We start from the raw sequence: 12466 nt of genomic DNA, 5'->3' as shown, positions 1-12466 counted from the left end.
AGCGACACTACGACCACGCTACTGAGAAATGTAGTTAAGTTACTAACGCTGCTACTTGTAACGACGCTACTGCCCAACATGGGCGACGACTCACCGAGCTGCCGCCTGAACTTCCATCTGCGTGGAGCTCCGTCTTCTGCTCCACGGCCATCTCCGCCTCTAAGATCTTCTCCACGGGCATCTCCTCGTTCACGGCGCTCGTCGACTCCACCTCGCCCTCGCGCTCTTTGTTCCTCTGCCGTTCCTCCTGGACAGCTGCAGGCGGACGACCGGCCGGAGAGGAACATGGGAGGAAACAATAAAAAAGAAAAGGACAAGACAGAGGAGGAGAAAGAGTAGAAGAGTAGGGAAAGCAGACAGGAGAAAACGTGGATTAGAGGGACGGGTGAACGAAGGTCGACATGTGGCAACAGGTGCAAAAGATGAGGAATGGAGAGGAAGCAAAGGGTTTGGAGAAGGAAGAGGAAGGAAGAGGAAGGATGTACCAACAGTGGGACAATGGAGAGGAGGTGAAGTGATGAGGTGGCAGGAGATTTACACACAAAAAGAATGGAGAAAGATAAAAGAGTGAGACCAAATTAATGTGAAGAAATGTGCAAAACAGTGGGAAGCAGAGTGACACATAGATGATAAATCCAACGTCTCTCATACTCGTCTTTCACTCTCCTGTCCGGCCCAGTGGACCATGTGGGACACAGACCACACACATGGTTATTATCATTCCCTGTGTCGTCACTGCTGTTTTAAAGTTACACTCAGGTGGAAGTGCTGTTGAAATCTGACTTCAATTAACTTTTTGAGAGATATCTACACTGTCAAAGTTTCTTTTAATCCTCAGCTTAAGGAAACTGTCTCTCTCATGAGGAACTCAGGTCATCACTGTCTAAAGTCCAGCACACAGACATCAGTAGAAGTTTGTGACTGGCTCGGACAGTCATGGACATTCAACTTTGACTTGTCTTTTTTTTTGGTTGTGTGTGTGGGATCACAAATTTTATTTTATGCTGTAAAATCGGGGGTGTGGCAGCTTTTTTTTTTTTTTTGAAGCCAATACTGTTCATCACACGTCTGAGATAACAGCTGCATCGTTCAGGAGAAAACGGCACTGTGTCGACCAACAGCTCATCAAACTGACTCCTCTAAGGTTTGATGCAAATGTTCTGTTTCACAGTTTATGGATAATTGTTCAGTAATGACCAAACAGATGTGAGCAGCACCAGTGATGTCAGTAATGCTACGTGTAAAATCATGATTCAAATACAATGTAAAGAGAGTGTATATTCAAATTAAGTGTTGTGTTGTCATTTCTTTTGATGATTAAGCTGCTGCTGCTCTACGAGACTCAAAGGCTTAAAAAAATCTGTGCAGGAAACGACTTAACTTTCTCTGTTACAGGCATCAAACAGAGAAGTGACTGCTCTTTAACAGAAGTGGAACTGCTCTGTGGTAACTGTCTGTGGTAACTGTCTGTGGTAACTGACTGTATGTAGCAGGGCATTTTACCCCTAAAATTTGAGTGTGAAAGTACATTTTTCATCTACCTACACATGTGCAACCAGTAAATTTGCCGTGTTTTTCTATTTACACTGGTGAAACGTCGAAGGGACGACTCAAAGTATCTGAAATCTGTGATTACAGGTGTCAGGCCGATGTGTGTGAGGATTAGGAATAAAAAAGGTAATGTGAATATTTGCTTTGCAAGTTGATTTACGGTGTGTGCGCCTAAAATTTCTGCTTGCGCTCCTAAAATTTTAAGTTAAGGGGGGGCCACTGTGCTCCTAGTCTGGAGCTTTGTGTAGTAGCTGTGATTAATAAACAATGAGTAACTTTAAAATAAAGTAGGATGATGATTAAAGAGAGTGTGCTGGCTCAGCAAACTTTCCCTGGATCTGTTCAGTTAAAGAAACCAGGGGGGGGTTGATTGGAGGCTGGCACCGGTCCACCTCTGAGCACTGGGGGGGGGGGTATCTATGATCTATCTGATTGTAAGGGATATGTGATCATGTCATATCTCTCTGCTTCTTGCTCACTCATGCAGGCAGACATACACCCCTCCCTCCCTCTTCTCCTTACATCTGTCGTTCATCGTGGCCACTACAGAAGGAGGGAGGGGGGGGAGAGAGAGAACGAGAGGAAACAAAAAGAGGAAGACAGGGGGAAAGGGGGTTAGTGTTTACAAGGCTTACCCACCCCCATCTCCCCCTCCACCACTCTGCACTCGTTCTTCCTATCCCCACATCACCGAGCCTCAGACCGAGGGAACAGAAAGCTGCTGCCTTCAACCTTCCTCTGTCTGGATTCACTTAAAGGGACACTTCACCCAAAATCGATAATTCACCAATCATCTCCTCACCGTCATGCCAACAAAGGGTTTGGAGAACTTTCAGAGTCATCAAAACTCTTTAGGAGTTCCAGATTGTCATTTATAAAGTTCACTTTTGAATGGTCCAAAACACACACTATGAAACATCCAGATACCTCCATACTGCTCCTCTCTACTGACCCAAGTGTCCTGAAGCCGCCACATGGAAAGCTGTTGGGAAAAAATTAATGTGATCTCTGTTTTTATCCTTGTTGTAGCAGCAGCTCCCAGTGGCTGGGCGAGATACGTGAGATTTGCTGCGAGATGTTCGTAGAAGAACGTTCGAAGAACATCTCGCAGCCACTGGGAGTTGCTGCTGCAACAAGGATAAAAACAGAGATCACATTAACTTTTTCTGAACAACTTTTCCATGTCTTGGCTTCAGGACACTTGGGTCAGTACAGACGAGCAGTATGGAGGTATCTGGATGTTTCATAGTGTGTGTTTTGGACCAATCAGAAGTGAACTCTGTGAATGTAAATCCGAATTGCCAGCCGGACCCCCCCTGCAACTCCTAAAGAGTTTTGATGACTCTGAAAGTTCTCCAAACCCTTCCTTGGCATGACGGTGAGTAGATGATTGGTGGATTATCGATTTGGGGTGAGGTATCCCTATAATGCTCGGGGGCGACGGGGGTCGTCATAGTAACAACAGTGACCACACAGCCTGTCAGAGATAAACTGAGCCGTGATCAGACATGCTGGGGAAGTGAAGCACATTGAGCTGCTGCTCGGCTGCTCTGCTGCTGCTCGGCTGCTCTGCTGCTTAGGCCTCGGCTGCTCTGGGAGGTTCAGCAGCAGATTATCTCAGACTAGACCGGTTTAAAATGGATCTAATGTGATTTTCAGTGTTAAGACGCAGCAAACAGATCAGCTGCAGCTCTGTTTGTTTAATCACATTATTAAAATCACCTGTATCAGTTTATTTGTCTGGTCAACGGTCATATGGTCACTAATATGAGAGTGGTATATTGTGTTTATTCAATATAAACCTCATGAGAATCTGTTTTAACAAGACAAAATCTATGATTTGCTTCTGTTTTTGCTTTTTAATTGTTTCAGATCATGACTGACATATTTACCGATGACTGACTCAACACCTGCTAAATACGACATGGTTACGTGATGTGCAGACTAGACATGGGCTGCCACAACATACTGTAATGCCTAAAGGTTTACTGTTTTATAACACAATGGATGTAAAAAAAATAAATAAAAGTTGATATAGATCAACTGAAAAAAAGATGAAAAGTAAAAGCAAGGGTAGCAAATACCTCTGAGGTATTATGTGAGTGACATGCAGTAGTTTCAGGACACTGTGGGATGGAAAAGATGCACAGCTGTGTCCTCTAATTTTGGACTGGAAATGTGACATTGAACATGGCACCAGAGAACTGGAGGGAAAACTGTGTGTTTGAAGGAGCTCGTTAGTCTCATGTGAAGTTGGCAGAAGAGTGAGTCCCACAGACCGAATCTGCCACTGGTAAAGGAAACTAGTTTCTTCTAAATCTAGAAACTACGACAGAGTATTAGGGCCACATTGACAAATAAAAAAAACACAAACTTCGAGAATAAAGTCGTAAATTTACAACTTTATTCTTGTAATGTTATGACTTTATTCTCAAAGTCTGTGTTTTTAGTTTTTTTCTCAATGTGGCCCTAATACTCCGTCGTAAGAAACTGATTTTTTATTTACAGATTTATTCAAAAAGAAAACACTGACATATCACAGACTTCACTATTCAGACACTTTGCTATGGGACTTGAAAATTCACCTCAGGGGCAACGATCATGGATTTGATTGGCTGTGAGTTGAAGCATACATACATCTGTGTGTATAAAGTGAAATCGCTGCCGTATCGGGGCTAAACCCGAGGCCACGAGGTTGAAGGAACTGAGGTGAACAACCTGATGGTCAGTCTGGCTGAGCTCCAGAGATCCTGTGTGGAGGACCAATTGTGAAGTAAAATTAAAATTAAATCAAGTGGAAATTGATAGAGTATATGAAACTAAGTTTTTGGGAGTAATTATTGATCATAAATTGTGTTGGAAGCCTCATATAGAATATATCAAGGGAAAATATCCAAATCCATTGCTATTCTTTATAAAACAAGGGACATGTTGAATAAGAAATGTCTGCATATTTTATATTATTCTCTTATATTTCCATATTTGACGTACTGCGTTGAAGTTTGGGGAAATGTTTATAAAACAAACATAGACCCTATAATCAAACTTCAAAAAAGAGTAATTAGAATAATAAACAAAGAGTGCTATTTATAAGATCTAAGGCATTAAAATGTTCAGATATTGTGTTCCTAAAGACAATGGAAATCATTTTTCGAGTAAAGAACAACAGCCTTCCAGCTTGTATCCTTCAGTTATTTAAATTAATAAAAGGAAACTATAATTTAAGAGGGTTATTGATTTTTGAAATGTGTAAAGTGAGAACTAACATAAAATACAAATGTGTTTCAGTCTCAGGAGTTAAAATGTGGAATAAGCTCAGTGATGAGTTGAAGACATGTAGTTCTTTGTTGAGTTTTAAGAAAGCCTTGAAATGTAAAATAATGAAAAATTATAAAATACAGTAATGATTACTTTCATCTTATTATTTTGGACTGCTGACATTGTGTGTGTGTATGGTTGCAATTGTGTATAATATGTGCTGGCTAAACTGTTCACACAGAATGGTTGATTTTGATGTTGGTGTTGTAGGACCGAAATAAACAAATTTCAATTTCAATTTCAAAATTTCAGATGGAAGAGACGACCGTCTCTTACGACACCGCTCCTCTGGGCCGAGTGTGAGAAACAAGAGTCGTCTGGTCTGAAGAGAACTAATCACGCTCTATGATCTGAAGCACCTGAGCTGAATTTGTGGCAGCAGAGTGTCTGAATACTTCTGTCAGGAGGATATGTCAGTCTGTCTCCGAGCGCTGATTGATGAGGGATTCTTTATAACTTAAGCTGCAACAAAACAAAATGAGAAAATGCAATATATTTGTTTTTTTCCTCCACTACCACAGGATAATCTTAAAATCTGATTTGTTCTGGATGACGTATAATATGTCTGCAGAGCGCCGCTGCTGCAGGACTGAATCAATGTGAGCCTTCAGTGTCTGTCCTTAACAAACACACAACACCACAGCTACTGTGTTGGCAATAACCTTTTTAAATCAAGTTAAAGAGCTCAGCTACTTACATGAAATAAATCATAATTTGCGTTAAAGCCTTCAACAATGTGTGGGAAAGCCGTGTTAAATGAGCAGAAGAGGCTGAGGGTGAGTGGTTCACAGGCCGCTCACCTTCTCTCTTCATGCCCATGGCCAGGCACTTCTGGTAGCGGCAGTATTGGCAGCGGTTCCTCTGCCTCTTGTCCACCATACAGTCTTTATTGTCCCGACACGTGTAGGTCAAGTCTTTGCGTACTGTCCTCTTGAAGAAGCCTTTGCAGCCCTCGCAGCTGTAGACACCGTAGTGTTTACCTGCAGGTTGAGAGGAGGAGAAGAGCCAGACGACTAAGACCGGAGCGATGACACATCTCACAACTCTTTACAGTTTATATACATACAGTACAGGCCAAAAGTTTGGACACACCTTCTCATTCAATGTGTTTCCTTTATTCTCACTGAAGGCACCAAAACTATGAATGAACACATGTGGAATTAACAAAAAAGTGTGAAATAAGTGAAAACACGTCTTTCTTCTTTTCTTCTTCCTCTCCTTCTTCCTCCTCCTCCTCTATCTCTGCCCCCACCAGTTCTAGTTTCTTCAGAGTAGCCCCCCTTTGCTCTGATTACTGCTTTGCACACTCTTGGCTTCTCTTGATGAGCTTCAAGAGGTGAACCTGACCTGAACATGGTTTTCACTTCACAGGTGGTGTGAAGCCTTGTCAGGGTTCATTAGTGGAATTTCACTGAGAATCTACAATGTAAATAGTCATGAAAATAAAGGAAATGCATTGAATGTGTCCAAACTTTTGGCCTGTACTGTATAAAACAACAGGCCCTCGTAGTATCTAAGGTGTGTAGTCACCAGAGGATCTGTCACCGCAGATGGAACAAAGGCGTTTCTGGGAGAGCATGGGCCCGCCGGGGCTGTGGGGCGACAGCTGCTTCAGGCCCAGCGGAGGCTTCACGTCGTCAGAGCTGCTCACGGCGTGGAGCCCCGACATGGACACGGTCGAGTTGATCTGGAAGAGCCACAGGAGCCACGGTGAATGACACAATCACACAACATTTATTTACTTCATACCTACAACATGGAGAACAGCACAATAAATATTAGATGAGACTGAAACGTGCTTTTGTTGTGGTTTATTAACGCTGCTGTCGGCACGGGCGGACGAGGCAGCGTCACTACCCGATTTGCGACAAAACTGGTCTGTACATGCGCAGACCGGCCGCCATCTTGGACAGCTGCCTACGGCAACTCCACTTGGACAAACTTCATCTGAGCGCTGCCCGATTTGCGTACGGTACATGCTTAAAGTTCTGTGAATTTAAAATACAGTACTGTGAAAATGATTAAAAAATAAAATAAAATAAAATAAAAACCGCGGAGGTCCGTCATAAGACAGCCGCGGCAGACTCGTTTATTCAGTGAGTGTTGTGGTAGTTGTGATTGTTTGTGGTTGTCATGGTGATGAGGCCGGCGAGAAAAGACGACAGTAAACATTAAAAGTCTCTACCTCTGTTCCTGTTTTCTGAGCATCAAGATCCAGACCACCACAACCAACCCTCAGTTTACATTACTAATAAAGTATTTAAAAAAATAAATAAAAAGATAAACCGTCTCTGGCGACGCACATAGGGCAGTGATCCTAAGTCAATTCAACTAAGTTTGTCCAAGTGGAGTTGCCGTACGTGGCTGTCACAAATCGGGTAGAGTTGCAAATCGGGTAGTGACACGCAGCACGCATTCGGTTTCTTTTTTTTTTTTTTTCTTCCGTGCATGTCCGCGGTCCTCTACGAAGAATGCAGCCATTGCATCCACCTGTTTTGCCGATGGTTTTGCCCTTTTTGTGGAGCCGGACTCGTCATCAACAGCACCATCACCTAGACTGCAGGGAGCCCAGACAGCTGATCTCTTCACTCTGTCGCCTGTCAGCATGCGCGCACGCTCCCGTCACATGTGAAGCAGAATGAGGGTCAAGTAGCTATCCCATTTAGAAAACGTGGATTTGTTTTATTTAAAATATTTTATTTCATTAGGGGAAAAGTGGCACTTTCTGCTGTTTATTTGAATAGGAAATATTGAAAGACAAAAGGAAATTTACACATGGAAATCCCACAAGCCCCGCCCCCTCGACATTTTGACACTCAATTTTTTTTGTCGAGGGGAGCATGTGTCGATTTTTTGTCGATTTCTCGACAAAAAGTCCCATCCCTAGTTGACAGTGTGAACTCTCTGTTTTGTCGTTATCCTGCAACACCTGCTAATAAATAACATGGTGGTGCAATGTAATACAAATTTAGCCACATGGCTTCTTTGAGTTTTCCTAACTAACTAAACACCTTGTCATTCTCCTCAGTGTTGCAGAGCCTGAAGCTCATCTCCTTTCATTCATTCATTCATTCATTCATTCATTCTCACACAGACTGGTGTTGTTGCATGTTGACACCAGTGAACCTGAATCCCCTGCTGGTGGGATCGAGCTGGTCCCGAGTCCCGACCTCGCTGGGACTCTGAGCAAAGTTCGGCTCAGGCTTCTTCTTACCCGACCCGAGAACCATGTAAACCATTTTCATTAAAAACTATTTATACTCTGGCCGGCTGAATACACCGACCCCCCATGCACGACCTCTGTGGAATCCAATTCAGGGAGATCCGATGCAGTGACGGGCAGGGGTGGGAGAAAAAATCGATTCACATAAATATCGCAATATCTTTTTTGACGATTTTTAAATCGATTATTTTTTCAAAAATCTATTTTTTTTTTAAAATATTGTGCAATGTGCATTTGTTCGCCTTTTTTACATACAGAGAGTCCAGGTTTTGAAAAGGGTTTAAGTTCACTTTATAATGGAGTATGTTCATTTATAGGCTCCTACAGTATTTGTGTGCAGATAAATGTTAAAAATGCAGACTAAAAAAATCGAGAGAATCGGCAATATTGTAGAATCGCAATTTAAAATCGAATCGCCATCCAAAAAATCGTAGAAGAATCGAATCGGGAGAAAAGCGTATGGTCCCTATCAGCCCTAGTGACGGGGAACTGTAACTGCTGTGAGCTGTATATTTCCCCCGGGCAGAGACCAACAGAGCGGTGGAGCTTTCTGTACCTGCGGGCTGCTGATGGGGCCGTAGCCCACCGAGGGCGTGCCGGGGAGGCAGGGCGAGCCCAGCGAGGAGCTGATGACGGAGAAGGGCGAGCCGATGCTGCTGATGGGGCTGTTGACGCCGGCCGAGGTGATGGGGGGAAGTGAGGTCATGGAGGCCGCGGCCGAGGGAACCAGGGGGGGCGAGCGTTGGCCCGACGGGGGCGACGACACAGACGAACTGTCTGGGCTGCGGGAATCTGAGGAGAGGAAGCAGAAAAACAGACGATTAACAAAAAGCAAATTTAATCTATGTAATGTTATTTAACCGATATGAGACTGAATTTGAGCCTTTTTTTTTTAAATAATGCAGGACAAAAAAGATTTAGGGTGTGGAGAACTTTCAGAGTCATCAAAACTCTTTCGGAGTTCCTGGGGGGGTCCGGCTGGTGACGGGTTTTCATATAATGGCGGCGGATAGAGCTCACTTTTGAATGGTCCAAAACACACACTATGAAACATCCAGATACCTCCATACTGCTCCTCTCTGACCCAAGTGTCCTGAAGCCGCCACATGGAAAAGTTGTTTGGAAAAAATGTATTTGAGCTCTGTTTTTATCCTTGTTGTAGCAGCAGCTCCCAGTGGCAGCGCGAGATTTGCCGTGAGACGTTCTTCTGTGTTTACATCCATGGTTTTCAAACGATAGGCACTCTCACAACGACGGACGAGCAGTATGGAGGTATCTGGATGTTTCATAGTGTGTGTTTTTGAACGATTCAAAAGTGAACTCTATCTGCTGCCATTATATGAAAAGTTCCCCCTGGAACTCCAAAAGCGTTTTGATCACTCTGAAAGTTCTCCAAACCCTTCCTTGGCATGACGGTGAGTAGAAAATTGGTGAATTATCGATTTTCGGTGACGTATCCCTTTAAAGGTATAAATGCAGGATAATTTTATCTAGCAGTTGTAACAAGTGCACACATACACTGGACAACTATTAACCAAATACCAGCTGTAAAACTATAGTTATAACAGGCTGGCACAGATTAAATTTGCACAATTTCTAATATTGGACAACATAAATGACATGCTAATAATTACTGATAAGACCAATGACATTCACTGACTTCACAGTGAAAACACACTGGTTAAAAACCCTCACAGTGTAAACAGAGCTCATTTCAATTCCCAGTACAATTTGCTTTGCTGTTGACATCACAGGGTTTGATGTCTACTGAAACTGCAGCGGACGACTAAAAAACATCTGGCTTTCAGTTTCTACATAAAAATACTATACTTCTCTCATGTTGATTTAAACAATCCCTTCCTTCCAGTGCTTAGGATTTTTATTATCCCAGTTGTTTGGTTTACTCTTTGTTTATGTTGTGGTTTGTATCTAGCTGTGCTTAAGGCTCTGTTCTTGGTTGTTGTCATCTGATCTAATCTATTTCTCTAGCCTCAAACACACGGGGAAGAAATAAGCCAATCATTTTGCCCACACAAATCATCTGCTGTGGCCTCACCCTGACCCTGCTTCCACCACCATGTGAATACGTATTATCAACTCAACTAATGCCAGTTCTCACGCTTTTAATTACTGAGAAGTGGGGAACATTTATTTTATTCTATCCTGAAATTCATGTTACGTATGTTCTCCTCACAAGTTTCTGTCATTCTCCGACACAGCACTAAGTAAACTTGTGCACTGACTTCAAGTTGCACAGTGAGAGAGTGCAGAGTCCTGTGTGTGTGGCCAAACAAGTTCGGCATTTCACCCACACTGGTTTGCCATTAATTTCCTTGCATAGTGGTGCAACAGCGAAACTGTCTGTGACATCTCTATTTTCCTTAGAGGACACTAAGAAACTGAAAAACTGTCATCATGTTTTTATCGTGCACAATTTAAATCCATTACAGCACATGCAACTTTACTGTACATCTGGGTATAATGGGTGAAATGAGACAAAGATAAAACACTTTCATTTCAAAATCTCAACATTATATTATATTAAAATCCACTCTGCTTTGGTAGGATGGAAATCTGGATAACTGACCCTGATGGATTTATTTCAAATGAGTATTTGCTTTGTAAGTCAAGTCAAGGGGGGTTATAGGTCAACTTTGCCCACTGAGATTTAAAAGGCTTCAATTTTCTGTCATTTCAGTAAAGACTTCAGCTTGTTTATGTTACATCATATTTCATAGGCCTGACTCTGACTCTACAGCAGACATAATCACAAATGCACAACTCCAATATGTAAAGTTAGCAGTTAAATCAGTTACTCACCAGTATTATTTTGTATTTCTAAGCACCACAGCTGTTGAAATTAAACCTGTTAGAGTAGTTTTCTCACCTCTGCTGTCTCCCATGATGGTGTCTGTCTGGCAGCTGCTGCACCGTCGGTCTTCCGTCTCTCTCTCAGCCCGCTATCAAACTCTAGACCGCGGACTGAGGCCCGGGCCCGAGTCGCTTTGGGAAACCAAAAACGGGTCTGAAATTCCAGCACAAGAAAATAAAAAAAGAAAAGAAAAGAAAAAATTGAGAGCAGTGAGTTAAGATAATGTAGTGGCACAGTGAATGGCTCTCTGCTGCTAACAATGTTAACACATAACGATAGTAAGTAGACAACACTCAGTACATTGCAAAGCTGAGGGCTTCCCGTCTGGCTGTCAGGAGAAATAAATCTGTAATTGAAAATGCTTTTTTTTGGCATTTGATGTTAACGTTATAGCAGTTAGTTTCGTCAGCTGATGCCAGGACTGACTGGCTCTGATTCCTCACGGAGGACAGAAAAATACATGTTTTTAAATTGAATAATTAAGAAACACTACATTAATAAAAAACACCGACTGATCTTCCTTTGGTTGACCGCTGTAATTAAAAAGAAACGTCCCATTCGCAGTGTTTAGATGGAGCCCAGACAGATGGCAACAAACCACCAACGTCTCTCTGGAAGCTAACGTTAGCAACGGTCAGCTAACGCTTGCTAAGCTAAGCTAAGCGTCTTGACTCAACAACCGTAAACTGGGTGTAAAATAAAACTGTAACTACGCATCTCGACACGATATCAAAAAACGCAAACGGGTACGTGTAGTTTTCATTTCGTGGTAATAAATAAATAAATATTAAGCCAAGTCTCGGCTAAGTCTACAGCTAACTGTTAGCCACCTAACCTAACTAACTTAGCTGGCTGGCTAGCAAGCTAGTTAGCCAAGCCAGTGTGCATCGGAGCAGAGCTACAGAAGCGAAAACAAACCGGTTCATCGCAGCCCGCTACCCCGCTACCTCAGTCCGCTATTCACACACTAGCTGGTTGTTGTAAATATATATTAAGTGCAAATAAATTCGGGTTACTGACGGTTTAGCGGCACAGCTTCTTCTCATGAAAAGATGTGGCGACTAGGCCCCGTGTATGTGTGTGTGTGTGTGTGTGTGTGTGTGTGTGTGTGTGTGTGTGTCTCTCTCCCCCCACTTTGCCTCGTAGTCAACCCTCCCTCCCCCTGCAAGGATGAAAACATGATGATGATGGAGGATTTGGCTTAGTGCGCTGCAACACTGGCTGCGAATCACTGAGAAACAGCAGCAGCTCCTCTCCTGAAGGCAGGAGAAGGAGAAGAGGAGTTGTTGTGTCTCTCTCTCTCTCTCTGTGTGTGTGTGTGTGTGTGTGTGTGTGTGGTCGTGTGTCCCGCCTCACATGTCACTGAGTGTGTGTGTGTGTGTGTGTGTGTGTGTGTGAGTGAGGGAGACACACACATCCAGTGCAAGAGGTCAAGAGGTCAAGACGAGTTCAGCTCAGTGTGTCAGGTCGCTGCAGAGGTTATTGGAGGACACCGGGGCTCT

General features: G+C 43.1%; 1 protein-coding gene across 4 annotated transcripts in view; it reads right to left on the bottom strand.

Annotated features, from left to right (window-relative positions):
* Window positions 1–12085, bottom strand: part of rxrba (retinoid x receptor, beta a) — a 32522-nt gene extending 20437 nt beyond the window's left edge. For 2 of the 4 annotated variants that reach the window (XM_085790626.1, XM_085790628.1), the window contains exons 1-7: window positions 11985–12085; window positions 10980–11117; window positions 8649–8884; window positions 6400–6556; window positions 5670–5849; window positions 2074–2094; window positions 95–255 (exon numbers count right to left, since the gene is read on the bottom strand). In XM_085790626.1, coding sequence (XP_085646752.1) covers window positions 95–255; window positions 2074–2094; window positions 5670–5849; window positions 6400–6556; window positions 8649–8884; window positions 10980–10995 — 771 coding nt within the window. In that variant the 5' untranslated portion in view covers window positions 10996–11117; window positions 11985–12085. The remainder of the gene's footprint in view (window positions 1–94; window positions 256–2073; window positions 2095–5669; window positions 5850–6399; window positions 6557–8648; window positions 8885–10979; window positions 11118–11984) is intronic. The other 2 variants (XM_085790627.1, XM_085790629.1) reach the window with 1 other exon arrangement.
* Window positions 12086–12466: the final 381 nt, after the last annotated feature.

Source organism: Trachurus japonicus, chromosome 11, assembly GCF_045865225.1.
Source record: "Trachurus japonicus isolate A0001 chromosome 11, Traja_1.0".
NCBI classification, from domain to species: Eukaryota; Metazoa; Chordata; class Actinopteri; order Carangiformes; family Carangidae; genus Trachurus; species Trachurus japonicus.
The sequence above is the reverse complement of the archived record's forward strand: the minus strand, read 5'-3'. Positions and strand labels throughout refer to the sequence as shown.